Here is a 19,454-nt window from a genome sequence, read left to right on the forward strand (position 1 = left end):
CCTGGGTCCCTATGCCCTGTCCACGCGGCTCCCTCCGTGCTCTCCTTACCTGTGCGGCCCCTGAGCGAGAGGCAGCGGACCCCCCTCTTTCCCCGCCAGACTTTGCCCAAGCGCGGGCGCCGTCCGTCCCCACCACCATCCACCGCGCTCGCCATCTCTCGCTCCTTCTCTCCACCTGCTCCTGACCACCTAATCACCCGAAAGCCTCCGCCTTCGGGGAGGAGGGGGGTGCTGAAAGAGACGGACCGGGCACCCATTGGCTGGCGGCGAGCGCGCCCGCCTGCCATTGGCCGCGGGCGGCGCCAGCGCTGGGAGTGGCCGGCGCTGACGCCAGGCTCGGGTTGGTGGGGTGGGAGCGCGGCGCGGCGGCGCCTTTTGTGTGCTTCGGCGACGGCAGCGGCGGCGGGGAGCTTGCCTTGGCCACTGCGAGCGAGGAAGAGAGCGAGCAGGCGGGCGGCGCTGGGGCTGGGCTGCGGCGCGCGCGCCCTTCTTCTCCCCCTCCCCTCCTTGCGCTATGCATTCGAGCGCTCCTGAGCCTTGCCAGGGGCTGCCGATGCCGCAGCTGCCGCCGCCGCCGCCGCCGCCGCTTCTTCTTCCAGCACGTCGAGGGGCTTGCGAGGAATAGAGCCAGGCGGCCGGCTTAGGGGGCAGCCGAGCTCTCAGGAAGGCTCGAGAGAAGCCCGAGGCGGCTGGGGAAAAGAAGAGGAAGGAGGAGGGAGGATCAGGCTAAGGAGCCGCCGGTCCGTCCGCCCCTTCGGGGAAGCTGGATCTGCTGGCCGCCTAGCAGCGTTGTCCCTGCTGGGGGGATCGGAGGAGGCGGGCGAGACGAAGCGGCAGGCGGACCCGCCTGGGACGCGGCGGCGCGATGCTGGCGCTGGAGCTGCTGGGCTTGGCTTGGCTGGCCGGGGTGGCGATGGGGCAGAACGAGACGGAGCCCATCATCCTGGAGGGCAAGTGCCTGGTGGTGTGCGACTCTAACCCGGCCTCGGACCCGACGGGCACGGCGCTGGGCATCTCGGTGCGCTCGGGCAGCGCCAAGGTGGCCTTTTCGGCCATCCGCAGCACCAACCACGAGCCGTCGGAGATGAGCAACAGGACCATGATCATTTACTTCGACCAGGTGAGAGACCCCGCAGGAAATCGGAGGGCGTCGGCAGGGTTTTGCTCTTTGCTGATAAGGGAGCGTGAAAGGGGGTGTTCTCGGGGTGAGTGCGTGGAGGGCATGAGTGGGTGTGGTAGAGGGAAGGGGCGCTGGCTTTGGAGCAATTCCATTTCACCCACCCAAGAAAATACCCTCTGAGCCGTCCGCAGATCCATCCCGGGTGCATAGACGGTTGTAAGCCACCGTCTTTAGATGTTCCCCGAAGAGATTTCGAATTGCCCGTGGAAACTTTAGTGGAAGGGAGTGGGGAGAGCGCGTGATCGTGGGGTGGGGTAAGAGCTTTTACTGGCTGGGCTAGCTCCATGTTCTAGTAAGAAATCCGCAGGCGAGGAGGGACCGCGTGGCGTCTCCAGATGTGGTTCGCGGTCCAGATTCTAGGGAGAGGGACGGGTGTGTTTCTCACTCTGGAGTGCCTCCTTCCGTGCCTCTTTAAAGGAAAAAAACTTAATCTGGGCCGGCGACAGATGGCCACGTTTTCGGGGAATCCATCCAGCCGCTGGCGTTTTCAGTCTTTCTCCCTGATTTCTCACTCTGCTCTGCCTTTCCCTTGTAGGTACTAGTGAATATCGGACTGAACTTTGACTCTGAGCGGAGCACTTTCATCGCGCCCCGAAAGGGGATCTACGGCTTTAATTTTCACGTAGTCAAAGTGTACAACAGGCAAACCATCCAGGTCAGAGAATGCTGGTTTTGCTTGAGACACTTGCCCTTTGTGGCATGCAAGATTGTGTGAGCATCTGTGTGTGTATGCCTGTGTCTTACTCCAACTGCTGCATGCATTATAAGGTGGGATAAGTTCCACGGAACTTAGCAGGGCTTACTTGGGAACAACATGCAGAGGATCAAGGCCTCCTGATCAAACTTTTAATACTGGGTTTTGTACAGAACCATGTGTCTATTTAGCTACCCAGACTAGCAGTAGCTCTGCAGGATTTGATATGGGGAGGGGGTCTTTTCCATCCTTACCTAAGGAACCTGGACCTTCTGCTTGCTATAGCCCTCCCCATCTTTCAAATAACTTTCTTGTGTCTTTAAAATTCAGAACGAAATGAAGTAGGACAAGGAAGGGGCAAATCCCCCCCCCTGTGCACGCATAACAATTAAATCCAGAGGCACTCCAACAGCAAACAACAGAGAAAATACGATTCTGTGTAATCGGGCATACAAAAATCTCATTGAGCATCAATGCCCTTCATAATCAGGGCCCAGCCTTCCAAACAAAATCCAGAATGCCACAATCAAAGTGAGCAAATCAGAATGTTTTCCCATCTCCCCATTCATGGTATTAATGCTACCAACCAAGGATGCAACCCAGAGCATGATTACTTGGAAATAAACCCCATGGAATAAAAGCAGGCATGATGATCAGATTGCTATAAACAGTGCAATTCAAAAACAGTTTGGCTTTTGTTTTTCCCCCATTTCTGCCCCATCTTTCCTCCCAGCAGCTGAAGGCAGTGTACCTGGTTCTTCCACCACCACCACACTGTTAATATTATCACAGCAACCCTGCAAGGTTTGTTTGCTGGCCCAAGGTCACCCAGGATGCTTCATGGCTAAGAAGGGATTTGAATCTGCATCCCATATCAACTTGTGCAGGATGATCAAACCTATCCCCCCCCACACACACCAATAACTTTCTTTTTATCTAATATTGTGCCCCCCTTGCATTCCACTCCCTTTGTGGTCTGTGACTGTCTGAAGGATTAGGCTTAAAAATATGGAAAATCTGTATGTCTGAATTTAGACTAAACATGTAAAATTATTAACCCTGCAAAACATCTAAGTCACATTCAGTGGAGGGGGCCAAATTCTAATAATAAAAAGGAGGTTGGGGATGAAAGCAAGTTCAGAAAACAAAACTACTTCTGAAGACCAACTTATTTAATTTTCTAGATAGAGATATAAAGAATGGTTTTCTACCTTGCTCAGTTTAATACGCTCTTTAAAGTGTCATGTTGTGTGACTTGGGTGATTTTTTAAATTCCATTTGTGCTTCAGAAATCCACATTCCTGCTTCTTCCCCCAATACTAACTGCTGCCCACATGCTACATAAAGTTTTATATGTCATAATCCTTACTTTACAACCTGTCAGTCTCACTGTAGTAATTTAGGATGGGGACTCGCTCACAGGGCTGAAATTGAAACTGTCTTTCTCCAATGGCTTGGGAGTCACCTCTATCTTATTTATCCTAGAAGTACCTTATCAGGTGGGGGGTGGGGTTGGCCTTTCTGCTGATGGGCTGGGCATTTTAGACCTTTCAGAAGTTCTCAGCACATCCGTTTGGGGGTTTATTAGCTGAATGAAGGTTGACAGAACAAGGAATCTCCCCTCCCATGGGCCATGTTTCCCCAATATTACACTGCTCCCACTTTCATAACATCATGGGGATTGGTCTGAATGTGTCATCTGAACAAGGGCATTGCCTGTCCACAGGCTCTTATTGGTGTGGAGTAAAATGGGATATGGTATCCAACAGCCTGAATACTGTGCATTGATCAGATTGGATTCCTAAACCGTTTCTCAGGAATACATTTCTGTTATTATTATTTAGACTGTATTTGTCCATGTTTCTAGCTATAGGTCAAGATCTATGCCTGAATCTATTTTTGAATGACTTGGGTGATCCTTTGCAGTTTTTCCCTAGCTCTTTCTGAGTTCGGTGGATTTTAGGCCAACACATTTAGCCAAAAATATGTGTGCCATACAGAAAACATAACCTTCTCATCGTATTTTGTGTAGTTACCCGCTTGGGTCCATTAATTCCAGTAGGTTTATTCTGGTAAGAGTAGGTGAGTCCGTATATATGTAAAAGTGTGCAAATACATTCTTTTTATTAGATCTACAATTTCTGCTTTAGAAAGCCCTGAGTCTTTGTGGCTATCTGATTTCTACATCTACGGCTAGGACTGCTCTGTTTAAGGAGGAATGAAGGTGGGCTGCCCCACTTTCCTTTTGTGATGACCTCTCAGTTACTGTTTTTAGGCGGCTAAAGAGGCGTAGGGTGGTGGTGGTGGTGAATTATGGCCTGGATAAAAAATTAGGAGAGTTGGGTGAGAGGGGGCCCCCTCCGCCATAATTTGAGCAATGCTTTATTCTGTATAAATTTAGATCCACTCTTAAATCAGCTTCAAAAGCTATCAGTCACTGTCACAATGCCAAGATGGACAGCTGATCGATCTATGCTTTTATGTCCATCTCTAATTACTGGTGGCTGTGTTGTTTGCTGTGGTTGTATCTGAAGGAGCTGGATAAAACCCACTATCTCCCTTGCTTAGGCAGGCAGAAGGCTCCCGCTCTGTAGGATGCAGATTGGCTCTGTCAGGGATTCAGCATCTTTGCTGCTTCACAAATGGATAAGCTGCCCCCCTTGATGAACTTCAGAGATGCTAGCCAGAGCTTGAATGCCTTTATCTCTTTCTTCAGTCTCTGAGGTTTTGGGGGGAGGGCGGAGTGTGTGTCCAGTTTTCCTGAAGGACAAGCAGCCCCTCTTGAGAGGTGTGGGGAGAGAGAGAACCATCCATCTGAAAGGGTTTCACCCTAGATTTTGAGCCATGCCCCATAAGCGCCCCAATTTTCCTCACAGGCAACTTGCCCTTAGATAATGAGATCTACATTTTATTTATTTTTTTAGAAAAAATTGTGATTGTGGTGCTGTAATATATTTATTTGTTCACACAGCGCTTTGAGGTCTCTCCAGGGTGGGTCGGCAAGCAGCATTTACATTTAAATATAGTAATATTTCTAAAAAAATGTTTGAAGGAGGGGGTTGCGAGGATAATTACAGCAGTGGTGAAAAGCAAAAGCACTCTCTACTGCTGAATCTGGAGGAGCACAATTAATCTGATCTGGCAGCAGAACGGACGGTACCTTTCCTTTTCTACAAAAAAGAGAGAGAAGGAAATGGAACGATGCTATCTGGAGGTCATTCCTAGAAAGTTTGGGAGAGTGACATCATAACACTCAGCTGCCAGCCCATAGATCTGCAGCCTTTTCATTTACCCACCCATTTTCCTTTGTATCTTTGGCTGATATACATGGCCTATCCTATAAGATTTCCTCATGCATTGAAGAAGCAAGGTTTCCTTCCATGCTTGTCATGACAATATAGTCTGGGATGCTATCGGAAACATTCTGGCTAATTACCCCCCCCCCCTGCAATCTTGTGCAATGCCTACTCAGAAGGAAGTCCCATTGAGCTCCCGTCCCATTGAATGCCTAAGATTTTGCAGCCTCTGGCTGGAATCTGGTGCACACTTTCTTGGGAGTAAGCCCTACTGAACACAGTGGGACACCGCTGAGTAAACCTGCATGGGATTGGGCTGCTGATGTTCACTTGTTGCAACCCAGTGAAAGAAAGAAAGAAATTCTAATAAACAATTAATGGAGGGAGGGGAAATTCATTTCACCAGGTGCTTCCAATTGGAAAAAACCCCTGCCAGCCATTTCTGTGAATTTGCCTGCTGCCTCCGCTTCCTTTCATTGATGGGGACTTTGTCTTTCACTTGCTTTTCAGGTGAGCCTGATGCTGAATGGGTGGCCAGTGATTTCTGCCTTTGCCGGGGACCAGGATGTCACCCGCGAAGCCGCCAGCAACGGGGTCCTGATCCAGATGGAGAAAGGAGACAGAGCTTATTTGAAACTGGAGAGAGGAAACTTAATGGGGGGTTGGAAATATTCAACCTTCTCTGGATTTCTAGTATTCCCTCTTTAAACAACTTGCCGACTGGCTGAGGAAGGGAGGAAGGAGCAAGTCTTTCAGCACTGCTTACCAATCCCTGAATTTGTAGCTGGATAGAAGGAATCTCGGACAGCAAAAAGCTTCTGGATACTATCGACATAACTGCAGAAGTTAAACCCTTAACTTAGGTTTGTGTGCATTGCTCTGAAGATCTCTGTAATGGCGCAGCCGGACAACAGAAGACGCTTGAATTCATCCTCCGTCAATAATTATTTCTCTTTTCTCTCTCCCATTTTGCAAACCAAATTATGTTACATCTCAATTTAACTGATATTATTAGCTACCATTGTACCCCACCCACTGCCCCCGCAAGCTCCTACATGGTACCTACTTCACACATCCTTTTTACAGCCAATTTGGGTTTGTTTTTAACATTATATATCTCTATTTTTTACTCTTTCCCTGAGTTTAAAAAAAAAGTATTTTTGAATACATGGGTGCCATGGTTGAGAGGTGCAATGCAAACCCTGCTGTGATGCTACTAGTAAGGAAATCTGGGGAGGGTAGGACTATCAACACAAACTTATTCTAGCCAAATCCTGATTTTCACTATTTCTATGTAATTCTGAGTGATTGTGGAATTTTCAGGCTGCTCGATGTTTTGATGCTTGTTTTTCGCTCTTGTAAATTTGTGGCCCAACTACATGCCGGAAAGTATATTGAACTTTTACTAATTAATCTGTAAGATAAAAACCAGAAAAGAAGTGTGAATATTGACATAATTTAATTTAGGCTTCAGGTTTTGTTTTTTTAAAAGGTTTAAATGGGGTTTTTAATTTAATTTAATTTTCCTTAGATGAGAAACAAAGCAACTTGGTGTAGTTAACACAATCTTAACCAGATGTAGGAGGAAGAGAGATATACCAACAAAAAAATGAAAGGGAGGGGGCAGAAATATGCAATCACAGCCATTTGTTGCCATTTCCACTTGTCTGTTCTGATTCTGAATATGAAACAGGAGAAAACAAAAGCACAGTCTTCAGAAACAAAGAGTGCAAATAGTCCCTTTTAGCAGTGTTCGAGTCCTTGTTCTTCCTCATAGTTTCATGTGCCGTTTTTAAAAGTTGGGGCTCATGTGTAAATTTCAGTAACTACTCTCTCAGTTTAACAATACTGCTCTATTGGCACAAGTTCTTCAAGGTAGGAGGAAGAGGAGGAGGAGAGCCCCCACCCTGAACAGTCGCCAAGAAAATGCCCACAAAATTCTCCCCTCTGTTCTCTTTATCATTGTTATGTATTCTTTCAATCAAATTACGTTTTATAAAGCTGTCTTGCTTTCAAAGGAAGAGCGAAAGAAACCCCCTTACAAGGTATACCTAAAATGCTAGTATTATTATTTGCTAGTAATATTTTGTTTACAGTCTTTCAGAAATGTAAATGCTATAATTTTGCAGCACTCTAAAGAGAACTACTACTTTTATTATCAAGGTAAAGTAAAATACTTTTGATTGTAATCAAAACATAATGTGAAATAAAACCAGTGGAATAAACAAATGGATTTATTGGGGTGTAGAGAGCCCTCCTGCTCCCGACTCTTGTTCACAAAAAATAATAACACAGGTCGGACTTGGAGGTTAACTAGACATCTATAAATCAAAACAATAGCTGGATATAAACAGCCAGTTTCTCAATTTGGAGCCATAATGTGGAGACCGGCTGCCACAGAGTTAAAATGTAATGCCCCCCCCTCCTTCCCCAAACCTGGGTTCCAAGAAGGAATTTAATTAGCTCCTAGGGGGGCAGTTAAATCTGGCTTAATAAGCAATGCTTTATTTTATGCTCAATGGAGGGTGATGTGTGGATGTGTCCTTGTTAATAGTTCCATACAGCAAACAGAGATTCCAGTCTTTTGAAAAGCCTGTGGGAAAATGGGATGGGAACAAAAGAGGAAGGTGAGTTTTGTTCATTGGGCACACAGGTTGAAAGCTATCAGGGAATCCTTTGATGCAGTTGAGAAGTGGAACTGCAGCCTGAAAGGGGAGCAGGTCAATTTCCACCAGGCCAGGGAGACGGAGAGGGTAAGGGTTCACATGAGAGCTGCTATAGGGAGTTGGTTGGGCTCCAGCAACGCAAGAAGTCCCAGTTTCAAATTATGCCTCTGCCTGCCACAAAACCACTCAGGTGCTCTTAGGCAAATTCCTTTGCTTCAGGTTCCCACCTGCACTATAAAACGTAAGCAATACTAACCTGCTCTGTAGGATAGGGAGACAGCAACATTTTGTGGCACCGTAAACACTTGATTTTATTATGACAGAAACATCTTTTCAGGATGACTGAGGGCATGTATGTGAAATGCTTCCAAGACTTCACAAGTCCTAGGTTTGATGGTGAAAAGTCCATTGAGCATTCCCTGTTTCAGACAGACAGCAGGGTGACGTAGGAAGGGGTGACTGATTCAGGGTGGTTGCAGAGAAAATCCCCCAAAATACATCCTGAACCCCTATTTTACAAATCTCCCTGCCCCAAGCATTTGCTTGTATGTGCTTCTCTGCCAGGAGAGAAATGCCGGTGTGTTTGACAATTAGGAAAATTGGAACTGGGTGCATGGAGGGATTAGGAGGGCCAGTTTAAGAAAATATAGTCTCTGTGTCTGTGCCAGTGTCTTTTCTTGCTCATACAACTTCCCACTGGCTTAGTGCAATTTTTTTTTAAAAAAAAATCTGATCATGCTAATCATGTGATAATATTCAATACTGTATACATTATTCTTTTGGGATGTGTGTGTGTTCAAGCTCTCCCTCCAGACCACAGGGTGGTGGTGAATCCCTGACCCTCCAGATGTTTTTGGACTCCAACTCCCATCAACCCCAGCAAGCACATCTGTGGACAGCGGTGATGGGAGTCCTAACAACATCTGATGGGCAGCAGGTTCCCCATGCCTGTCTTTGGAAGGACCTTGCAAGGTCGGCCAGTAGGCTCAGATGGAGAAGAGGAAGTTCTTTTGTCTTAAGATCATGCGGCAAGTCTTCGGGCAGGGTGATTTAAATCTGAGGGCTATTAAGTAATGACCGGCTCCAGTCCAGGAGAGAGGCAAGGGGTACGTGTGTGTGTGTCGTGGAGGAGGGCACTGCAGTGGCAGCTAGCTGTGCTGCTGTCTTGAAAGGGAAGGAAAGACCCAGCCGCTCCGATAGGAACGGATCCCGGCTTCTTTGGCATGGGGAGTCTCTGGCTAAAAGCCACCCTAAACCCTCCCCCAGCGATTGAGATCGCTGGGGAAAGGCGAATGGTGGCGGGAGAAGAGGAGGGAGACACCTGGCTGCGTGGTCTTTGTCTTGGTGGGGAATCGCGGAGGTCGGAGGAGATTATTTTATTTCATTTTTAACCCCCAGGATTTTCACGAGACCATTTTCGGGAACCGTTTCCTTTTCAATGCTCCTCTTGCAGGGCGGTTGTCTCCCTACTTTAAACCTTTGAGTAGACTCACTGAAATTAATGCACTTGAATTAGTAACGCTTATCCATTACAATAGAAGGCATAACAGTGAAGAGAACCCTAATTTGATCATTGGGGATAGGTTTATAACGAATTCTTTCATTTAGCGTGTGTTTGCAGAGAAATTTTAAAAATCATTTTTTAAAAAAGGGAAGGGAAAAATATATTTGATGATGATATACTTGAAAGTGCCAGAAAGGTACCGTCTTAGAAGAGGCCTCCATGCCCACCGTTCTAGACCCAGGGTTTTGTTTTGTTTTTGCGGGAAAAGAGTCTGCGGAAAGGTATATATATATATTTAAAAAATGCTCACTCACAATGTTAACCGGACCAAACTGATCAGCTAACACTGCGATTCTTGGGAGAACGTGCCATTGAAGTGAGCGAAACTAACTTCTTACCTAGGATGCTCACTGGGCGATTCTATGGTTATTTAACCGGGAATCCAGCCTCACCGTGCTCAGTGGGACCGTTTCAGCTCGGTTGGATAGTTCCCCGCGGGAGCCGGACGCGCTGTCCCCTCAATCCGTTTCGTTCGCTTTCCCCTTTCATTGAAGCTGTCCCCCGCGCGCAGACACACCAAAGTCATCAGGGGGTTGGACTAGATGACCCTCGGGACCCCTTCCAACTCTACAATTCTATGATCTCATCCTTTCCGACTAAGGACCAAGTCGGTTTCCCGCCCGCACCGCTGGTCAATTTACGCGCGGTTATTTATAGGGCCTCGCCAGCAACGCGGGGAAACTCGGAATGTCGGGTCGCCTAGCAGGGCTACCGGCTGCTTCCTGGGCCCTTGCGGCGTCCCTGCTGCTGGCGGGGAGGCAGCGGCAGTCCCAGCCAGGAGGGGCTCGTGACATTATTGCTGGAAAGTCTGCTGCAAGGATCGGACGGAGCGACGTCTCCTCTACGCCTCTCCAAAGGCGAGAGCGTGAAACTGACCAACCTAGTCGCTGTTACGGGGCTCAGAAGCAAACAAAAAGTAAAAGGCTAAAGAACAAAACAAAAAACCCCACATAACCCAGAGGATTGGTGGGTTGGGGAGAGAGATACGAAACTGACTAGTCGGCAGAGAAATTGATGCGCGCGCTCTGCTTAGGAGAAGCACGGCACCCTTCGCGGTTTGGCTATCCTTAGAAAATCCCCCGCCTCCCGCGTGGTGTGCGCAGTATTTCGAATGTAAGAGGCTCTCAAAATTTCAGGCCCTGGCTGTCCATTTTCTAGGCACGTGCGCCTACTCAGAGTAAGACCCGCTGCGTTTGCTCGGGAGTTCAGACGCCTGCACCCGACGGCCAGCTTGCTGACAAGAAGCGCGCACGGGCTTAGCAGCACGTTAGCCTTCAGAGAGATGGAGAGAGGTCTTAAAAGATGTTTAGATGGGAACAAGCCCCGCTGATGTAAAATCGAACTGGCTTCCAACTGTAGGCGCGCGGGAAGGTTCTGTTGCTTGGGAATTTGCAGGTATGAAGGTGAGTCGAATGGTCAGGCGGGTAGGGTGGAATCTTGGGGGTGTCTCTACACCCCCCCCCCATTTTGCCTTACCTTGTGGAGCAGGGACCGGCAGGAAGGTAGGGCCGTCGCTTACGTCACAGCAGTGATGATAACGTCACCTCCCCAGGGTGCTATTGGCCCAATCCTCTGCTTGCCAAATAAAGAAGCTTTTCTCAGAGACAAGCACACCACATAAGATAAGCAGAGGAAGAGGTAAGTAGCATTCTCATGGATAGCTAAGGCTGCCACTTTGTTTTGAATAATAAAAATCAATAGTAATTATTGTTATCAGCATTTATTACAATTTGTTATCTGCCCTTCACTCTAAGGACCCAGGGACAGTTACAACAATTGAAACAGTATTGGGAGGGGGAAGTAGAAAACAACTTAAAATTACAGAAATAAGGTGGGCCTGAAAAATACGTGTCTCCAGTGTCAGGTGAGTCTTCAGCATTTGCCAAATGCAGTACAATGAAGGTGCTAGATGCACCTTTCTGGGGAGGGAGTTTCACAGCTTCAAATTTCAAAGTCCATTTATTATGACCAATGGGAATTTCACAAAGCAAGGCACAAGCTTCTGAGTCCTTCATAAGTCCTTCTGAGTTCTTCATAATCAAACTGGATGTTAAGCAAAGACAGAAGCATAAAGGTTGGAGCAAAAAAATGTTTTGGTACTGATGTCTGCACTGATTGCATGGTCTTAGAGGGGGTGTGGCTATGGGGATAGTCATGGAGAGTGCCTGGACTTCAGAAATAACCTCAATACTACTTAGGATATGGAATTTAGCAATCTGCTTCATATGGATTCCACCACTGGTCCATCCAGCTCAAAATTGCCTATACAGACTGGCAGTGGCTCTCCACAGTTTCAGGAGGAGGTCTAGGAAGCTGTGGTGCTCCAGATATTGCTGTACTCCAACTCCCATCAGCCCTAGCCATCATGGCCAGTGGTCAGGCATGATGGGAGCTTGAGTCCAGCAGCACCAGGAGGGCCAGATGTACCATTGCAAGGGACCACGAGGGTCATCTATTCCAACCCCCATGCAATGCAGGAATCTTTTGTGCAACGTGGGGCTTGAACCCACAGCCCTGAGATTAAGAGTCTCATGCTCTACTGACTGAGCTACTATAACTCCCCATCTCTGCCCTACTGGAAATGTCAGAGTATGCCCTGTCCCAGTGAGCACAGCCCTTTGTTAGAGTTACAGAGGAATCCTGTACACATTTGCTTACAAGTAAATACCACTGAGTTCAATAGGGCTTACTCACAGGTAAACAGAGGTGCAGTGGGAGGCAACAGGACTTGGAATTTACCAAGAAATGTACCATTTGCATGAGAAAGTGAAAAAAAGTGCTCAGCAGGTGGGAGAGGCTCCCCTCCTTTGTAAGAGGTTTTAAAGCAGAACCCAGATGGTTACCAATCAGGCATGTTGTGCTTGCTTGCTTGTGTTATGTTATTTATTACATTTCTATCCCCCCCCCAGTGGCGTAGCGTGGGTTGTCAGCACCCGGGGCAAGGCAACTAATTTGGACCCCCCTAACCCGTGGATTTGCGCCCCCTAACCCGTGGATTTGCGCCCCCTAACCCTAACCCCCAGATGTTGCGCCAGGTGCGGCCGGCCCCCCTGCACCCCCCACGCTACGCCACTGCCCCCCCACTTTCCTCCAAGAAACTCAAGGTGGTGTACATGTCTCTCCCTCTCCTCCGTTTTATCCCCACAACAACCCTGTGAGAGACAGTGGCTGGCCCAAGGTCACCTAGCGAGTGTCATGGTTGAGTTGGGATTCGAACCCTGGTCCTCCAGGCCTTCGTCCATCGCTCTAACCACTACACCACAATGACTTTCTCTTCTTATTTGCAAAACACCCTGAGACTCTATGTTATTGGGCAGTATATAAACATTGTAAATGAAAATACAAGGGGAAAACTGTTGGAGTAGCAGATTCCCTGCACCTCCTAGAGACTGGAGTAGGTTTTCAGAGCTTGATTAATTGAAATTTCCCCCCTAGTTCAATGAATGACCAGCCTATTTTGATGCTTTTTTTTGGGGGGGGTGTATGCTTAGATTACATACTCAGGGCTGACATGCACTGTTTCCCTGTCCTGGGTGACATTCCTCTCCCCCTTCTGTATTGTGTTATATGCTATTGATTGGTCAGTTCAGGACAACAGGTCTTGGAGCTGGGGGTGGGGTTTTTTTGGGGGGTGGGGGGTCTGCCTGCCTCTTAAGGCCTTTCATAGGCTGCATCTGGACAGTTGCTAATTTGCAGGTATAATTCAATTGTACCCTGGCAAATTTAGGTTGTGCCATTTTGGTGGTGGTGGTACTAATAAGTCTGATTTGGAAGTGCACTGGATAACAGCAGCATCAAGGTGTTGTCATATAGCCTCAGTGCGAGCAAATGAGAATGAATGGTCAATAAACAGCCCCGTCATATGACCTCCGTGCAAATTTTGCGCAAACAACTCAGGAAGAATGCTCAAGCAGCAGGTTGCTTGGAAGAGCCCTGAGCTGCAGCTGATTCTTCTGCTCCATATTCTGAAAACCTCTGATAGTTTGGAAAGCTCTGCTATCCAGCCCCCGGAACCCTGCTACACTGAGGCTGTGCTGCCTAGGAGATGAGTCTAGTTCCTGCATATGCTGCCTCCCTTTTGTAAATGCACTCCAGCTACCAATAGTCTATGTTTGCATTCTTATTTTATTTAGCACTCAACCTTGGTTCTTTCTCCGGCGCATCTCAAATCATGTGCACCCGTATAATCCCTGCCCTCTGCATGCATCAGAAGCAAGCTACTTCCTTTAAAGCCTTGGCTCATGCCACAATAAATGTGTCCGTCTCTGAAGTCTTACATCCTTCTTTTAAAATTATCCCTGTGTTATTGCTATTAAGCACACACACACCCCTACAACGCCATGAAATCTGCTGTGCTTGTTCCATTGGTGGGTTATATGAGCCTTCCAGATCCCTCCTCACAGCTAGAGTCTGCTGGCATCTATCCAGAAATTCATTAGGCAAGCCCAGGATCATTATGGTTTTATTAGACCAGGTTAAGCAATCCACAAACTCAGCAAGAATCGTATAGGCAAGGGGAGGGACTGGAGCTATAAAGGAGCGTGAATGAGAAGAGGATAAGGTAAAGATTCCCCAGCTGTTGCTGCAGGATTGGAACAAAAGAAACACTATTTATTTATTTAGCGACTCCATCTCTGTGTTTGGCATTTTGCAGCATGAGCAAGAGGGGAAATGGAGGCGGTTCTCTGCCCCGCAGAGCTTACAGACTGAGGTCTGACCATTGAGAAATAACAGAGGAGAGGGACTGATGCAATAGTTGAGCTCAGGACAACGTTTTTTTACTGGAACTTCACGAATTATCATACCTTCCTATAGAGTGGTGGGCTGATGTCATAGACTGGTTGGATGCAAAGGAATGGTGGGAGGCACCAGCTGGGGAACAACCAAGGGAAGTCGACTCAGAGCCTGTGGATTGGTGGTGGGACAAAGATTAGTGGTCACAGGGAGAAGACTGGGAGGAGGTGTTGGAAGCTGAAGAGGTAAGAGAGCTTAGTGAGTGGAGCCAGAAGCTGAAGCAGGAGAGGAGGAAGGCCAAGTGGCAGATATGAGTTCAGCTGGTGAAGAGGCACAGGGGTCTCCTGCTGCAACAAGCGCTTCTCCCCTCTGACATTCCAGAACCAGGAGAAGCATGAAGAGGATGGAGAAGTTAGCTTTCCATAGGTGCAGTCTCAGATGGCTAAGTCCCTGGAGAGGAGGGGACTTAGGCAGCTGTGGGGACCTTCAGTCTCAACAACTCCTTCATGGGGGCAAGACCTCCTGGAGAATACAGTAGTTGCTTTGCTCTTTAAGCCTGATGCTCCTGTGCAGATCCTGCATTGCAAGAGTTAATTCCAACTTGCTTGGTGTGATTTACTGCTGGCTTGCTCCTGCCAGCCTGCTCAGTGGCCTCCAGATTACTGGAACTGCTAACTGGGAGGATGTCATGACTCCTGTATCCACCAGTGATCTGGGCACAGAGTTTGAGGCTGCAAGGGCCCTTGATGGGGGAGCACAGAGCTGATTTCCGAATATAGGGAGACCCTTTGAGCCTGAGATGGTTGGACAAGAACTCCCAGAGGAACCTCCCAGGACACCAGGGCCTATAGTACCAGACCCTGGACTCTCACTGTTGCTTCCCCTGAGCCAGAAGAACCAAGATCAGCCTCAGAGGAGCAGAGGTGGGAAAGCCTGGGACTTCTGGATGTTGCAGGCACACAGTTTCCATCACTCTTTGGCCATAGAATTATATTATTTCTACCTCTGTTGGTTATCTTTGGTGGGGGGCAGAATGTGAATTACTTCTGAGTTATTGGTTTATTAAATTAATTTTTATTGGGCATTTATGATATGATCCATACACCATACCTCTCATAATATGCTACATGGCACTGAAACACCCCCAACCCTCCTACCCATCTATTACAGATTCCCGGATACACCCCAGCAGAGGTGAGCATAACATATATTTTAAAAGGAACAGAGAATCAGGATTTAAGCAATCAGAAGAAAGGATATGCAGCCCTGCTATGGAAACATACAATAGATACTACAAGGCACTGAGTTGTAGCCACCTTTGACTGAACTTAACTTCCAGGGGTCTTTTACCTATACCTTTACCTTATCAGTAATTTTTCTATATATACAGTATATTACCATTCTTATTATTATTGTTTTTAACTGTAAGCAGCTTTGAGTGGGCCAAAAAAGAGCAGATTTGAAATATTTTCAATAAAGAAAAATACAAGTACAGTAGAATTTAAAAAAAATTAAAAAGTCTGGGGCTGATGGGAGACATGGTCCAGATACTTTTAGAGAGCTACAGGTTTCTCACTCCTGCTGTTAAGCTGTTGTGCCTCTGTCTACCTCTCTGACTGTCCGTAATTTTCATAGGCTCATATAGTTAAAAGTAACCTCCAAGTTCATCTAGTCTGTCCCCCTGAGGATCAAACTCAGTTGATCAATCTTCTGAAACTAATTTCTTTTGTTGGGTGACAGCCCTAATTTCCACAAGCACATGCTTCCTCAGGCAAAATAAAAAAATTCCTTCCAGTAGCACCTTAAAGACCAACTAAGTTAGTTCTTGGTATGAGCTTTCGTGTGCATGCACACTTCTTCAGATACACTGAAACAGAAGTTGCCAGATCCTTCTATATAGTGAGAAGGTGGGGAGGGGTATTACTCAGAAGGGTGGTAGGAATGGGAGATTGACAGATAGCTGAGATGAGCCTGTTGACGACTCTTAACGACTGTAATAGGTCTTACAGGAAAAGGCAAGGGGTGAGAAGGTGAGAAATGGCTAAGTCATGTATAATGAGATAAGAATCCAATGTCTCTGTTCAGACCAGGTCTCTCCATGGTTTTAAGTTTGGTAATGAGTTGCAATTCAGCAGCTTCTCTTTCCAGTCTATTTCTGAAATTCCTTTGTAGTAAAACAGCTACTTTGAGATCTTGTATAGAATGTCCTGGGAGATTGAAGTGTTCTCCTACTGGTTTCTCTGTTTTGTGATTCTTGATGTCAGATTTATGTCTGTTTATTCTTTGGCGTAAGGTTTGGCATGTTTGTCCAATATAGAGAGCTGAAGGACACTGTTGGCATTTGATGGCATACACAATGTTAGACGATGAGCAATTAAATAGTCCCGAGATGGTATGTGTGATGTTGTTGGGGCCAGTAATGGTGTATGTGGCAGCAAAGTTGGCATCTGGGTTTATTGCAGGCTCTGGTGCCAGTGTCCGTGTTAAGTCTGGTTGTAGTATTATTGTGGGTTAGGAGTTGTTTAAGATTGGGTGGCTGTCTGTAGGCAATGAAAGGCCTTCCTCCCAGAGCTTGAGAAAGAGAACTGTCATTGTCCATTGCTTCCTCAGGGTACATCAATGAGTCCGGGCCGCAGCAATTTAAAAACAGCAAAAGAAAATCTCTAAGCGCTATGAGTCCAACCCAACTACCATATTTTTTGCTCTATAAGACTCACTTTTCCCCTCCTAAAAAGTAAGGGGAAATGTGTGTGCTTCTTATGGAGCGAATGCAGGCTGCGCAGCTATCCCAGAAGCCAGAACAGCAAGAGGGATTGCTGCTTTCACTGCACAGAGATCCCTCTTGCTGTTCTGGCTTCTGAGATTCTTGTTTTCCTTCTCCAAAAACTAGGTGCATCTTGTGGTCTGGTGCATCTTATAGAGCGAAAAATATGGTGCTTGTTAGGAGACCCCTTTTCTCCTCAAAGAGCTACAGTTTCCAGAGTGGCTTAGCAAGTAATCCCTCTTCTCAGGGAACTCTGAGAATTGTTGCTCTGGAAGGAGAACAGAGGCCCCCTAACAGCTCTCAGCACCTTTAACAAGCCACAGCTCCCAGTATGCTTTTGGGGAAACTATTCAAGGAATATCATAGTGCTTTAAATTTATAGTGCAGATGTGGCCAGTTGTGTCTTTCCAAGTAACATTTATTGCACAAGGATTCCGCTATCCTTACACTTTTCTTTTCTTTTCAAACCCACCCAGTTATTGCCTTTTACGAGCATTTAATATGTTTCCTTTGGATGTGAATAATGTCTGGCACCATTAAACTGCTGCAGTTTTGGATTTGCGCTCCCCCAATTTATGTCCCGGGAAAAGTGATGTTTGCTTTCACCGTTCATTAGCGTGACTGGCGTGGGGGAATTTTACAAGCCATCTTGCTAATGGTAATGAGCGTCCTTGATTGATTTCTAATGGGAAGATAATTACCAAGATGAAAGGGAATATTCTTGTTTGCTTGTTTTGTTTGTTTGAAATTCACAACATTTGCTGATTGGGGGGTAGCTTGTGGGGTGGGTGGGAGGCGAACCAACTCTTCTTTGTTCAAAAACTACATGGTTGTTAACTCCCCCCCCCCCAAGAAACCCAGGGCTCTGCAGATTTCAGAGTTGTTTGATCTCCTTTATTCCCCCCTGCCCCAAGGTCTACCAACCAGATCCAGGTGTAAAAGACATGCAGGGTGCTTGGTTTCTGAGACTAGCCATTAGCGTTCAGACTTAGTCCCTTCACATAAAAAAAAATCACTCCTACTAGACCAGATGCTAGGCTAGGAATAAAGACCATTGAGAGAACAGCCTCAGTGTCTTTCCCTCACATTGTGAGCCCAAATCATGTTTGGCACCACAGCTTGTATGCACATGCACATAGCAGGAGGTCAAATGCTGGACTGCACCAAAAGGGCAGTGCCACAAGGAAGAAACGTATGGGGAATCCAACTGGTGCAGGAGCAAATACATTAATCCAAAGTGTATAAATCCCAGTGCATTTTGAGTCACCAGCTCTTTGTCAAGGGAGCCTATTTCAATTCCTTTGTTTATTAAATGTCAAAAAGAATGATGGTCTCCTACACTGGAAGGAGCTGCCGTGGTTCCACTGTAGGAGTCAATGACTCGTTTGGGAGCCAGGAGACTAAGAAAGGCCAAGCTGATTGCCCCAATGAATAGCCTATTGCTCAAAACGGGGTTCCTACAACTTAGATTAACACACTGTATCTGTTGACTTTCCATTTGTTTCATTCAAATGTTGAATGAGTTGCCAATCTGGGGCATGTATGTAGCTCAGTGCTACAGCACTGGCTTTGCATGCAAAAGAATCCTGGTGGAACCCCAGCCTCTCCAGAAAGGGCTGGGAAGAGAACCTTGCCTGAAACCCCAGAGAGCCACGGCCAGCCAGGGAGCCCATACTGGGCTAGATGGACCAATGGTCAGTCTAAGGCAGCCTCCTGTGTCCCTATGTTCCTAATCTCATCCCTCTCCCTGTAAATGAGCTAAGCCAGGGACTGGGGAATCTGTGGCCCTCCAGATCAGTGTTTCTCAACCGTGGGTCCCCAGCCGTTGTTGGACTACAACTCCCATCATCCCTGACCACTGGTCCTGCTAGCTAGGAATGATGGGAGTTGCAGTCCAACAACAGCTGGGGACCAAAGTTTGAGAAACACTGCCCCAGATGTTGGAGAACCAATGTGATTCTTTCTGGATTTTGTAAGACTACACCTCCCTTCTGCACTAGTCAGCATGGCCAATGATCAGGAATTATGGGAAATGGAGTCCAACAAGATTTGGAGAGCCACTAGTTTCCCATCCATGAGTTAGGCTTTCCTACATAGTTGTTGTTGTTGTACATATCCACTTAAATGTATGCGCTTATCTGTTTGCTTTTTAAAGAAGAAGAAAAACCTCAAATATTTAAAATATTTAGATTGGCAGAACTGTTCTAGGGATTGAAGTTGGGGAGTTGAATATATGATGTCATGGGTGCCAGCCAGTAGGTCCCTTCCACAAGGTGGCTTTTCCCCTTTCAAGCTCCACCATGTAAAAAACTTGCAGAGCCATTTTATCCACGACATTCCTTGAACAGAAGATGTTTGTTTACTGAGTGGCAAAACTGCCTCCGTCACTCTCACAACTAGTGCGCTTGTAGGCATTTGAAGGATATATTTTGAGTGCTGCAGCCTTTCAACTAATCAAGGGTTCTTGATGCAGCTACCACCCATACGCCACCACTTTTGTAGTACAGCGAAATGCAAAAGATAGCCCATTGTCTGTTGTTTAAGTTGGCACAGAAA

At 46.9% G+C, this 19,454-nt stretch overlaps 1 protein-coding gene across 1 annotated transcript; it reads left to right on the forward strand.

Annotated features, from left to right (window-relative positions):
* Positions 1-376: 376 nt before the first annotated feature.
* On the forward strand, positions 377-7,417 carry CBLN1 (cerebellin 1 precursor). Its single transcript, XM_082233028.1, has 3 exons — positions 377-1,120; positions 1,716-1,835; positions 5,681-7,417. The coding sequence occupies exons 1-3, from the start codon at positions 866-868 to the stop codon at positions 5,876-5,878; spliced, it is 573 nt and encodes a 190-aa protein (XP_082089154.1). The 5' UTR covers positions 377-865; the 3' UTR covers positions 5,879-7,417.
* Positions 7,418-19,454: the final 12,037 nt, after the last annotated feature.

This window comes from Podarcis vaucheri (assembly GCF_965113315.1).
Source record: "Podarcis vaucheri genome assembly, chromosome: 7".
In the NCBI taxonomy this organism is placed as follows: Eukaryota; Metazoa; Chordata; class Lepidosauria; order Squamata; family Lacertidae; genus Podarcis; species Podarcis vaucheri.

Coding starts and splice junctions, on each gene's coding strand:
- CBLN1 (XM_082233028.1), top strand. CDS start 866: ATGCTGGCGCTGGAGCTGCTGGGCTTGGCTTGGCTGGCCGGGGTGGCG. Junction 1,121..1,715: donor TGATCATTTACTTCGACCAG/GTGAGAGACCCC, acceptor TTTCCCTTGTAG/GTACTAGTGAATATCGGACT. Junction 1,836..5,680: donor ACAACAGGCAAACCATCCAG/GTCAGAGAATGC, acceptor CTTGCTTTTCAG/GTGAGCCTGATGCTGAATGG.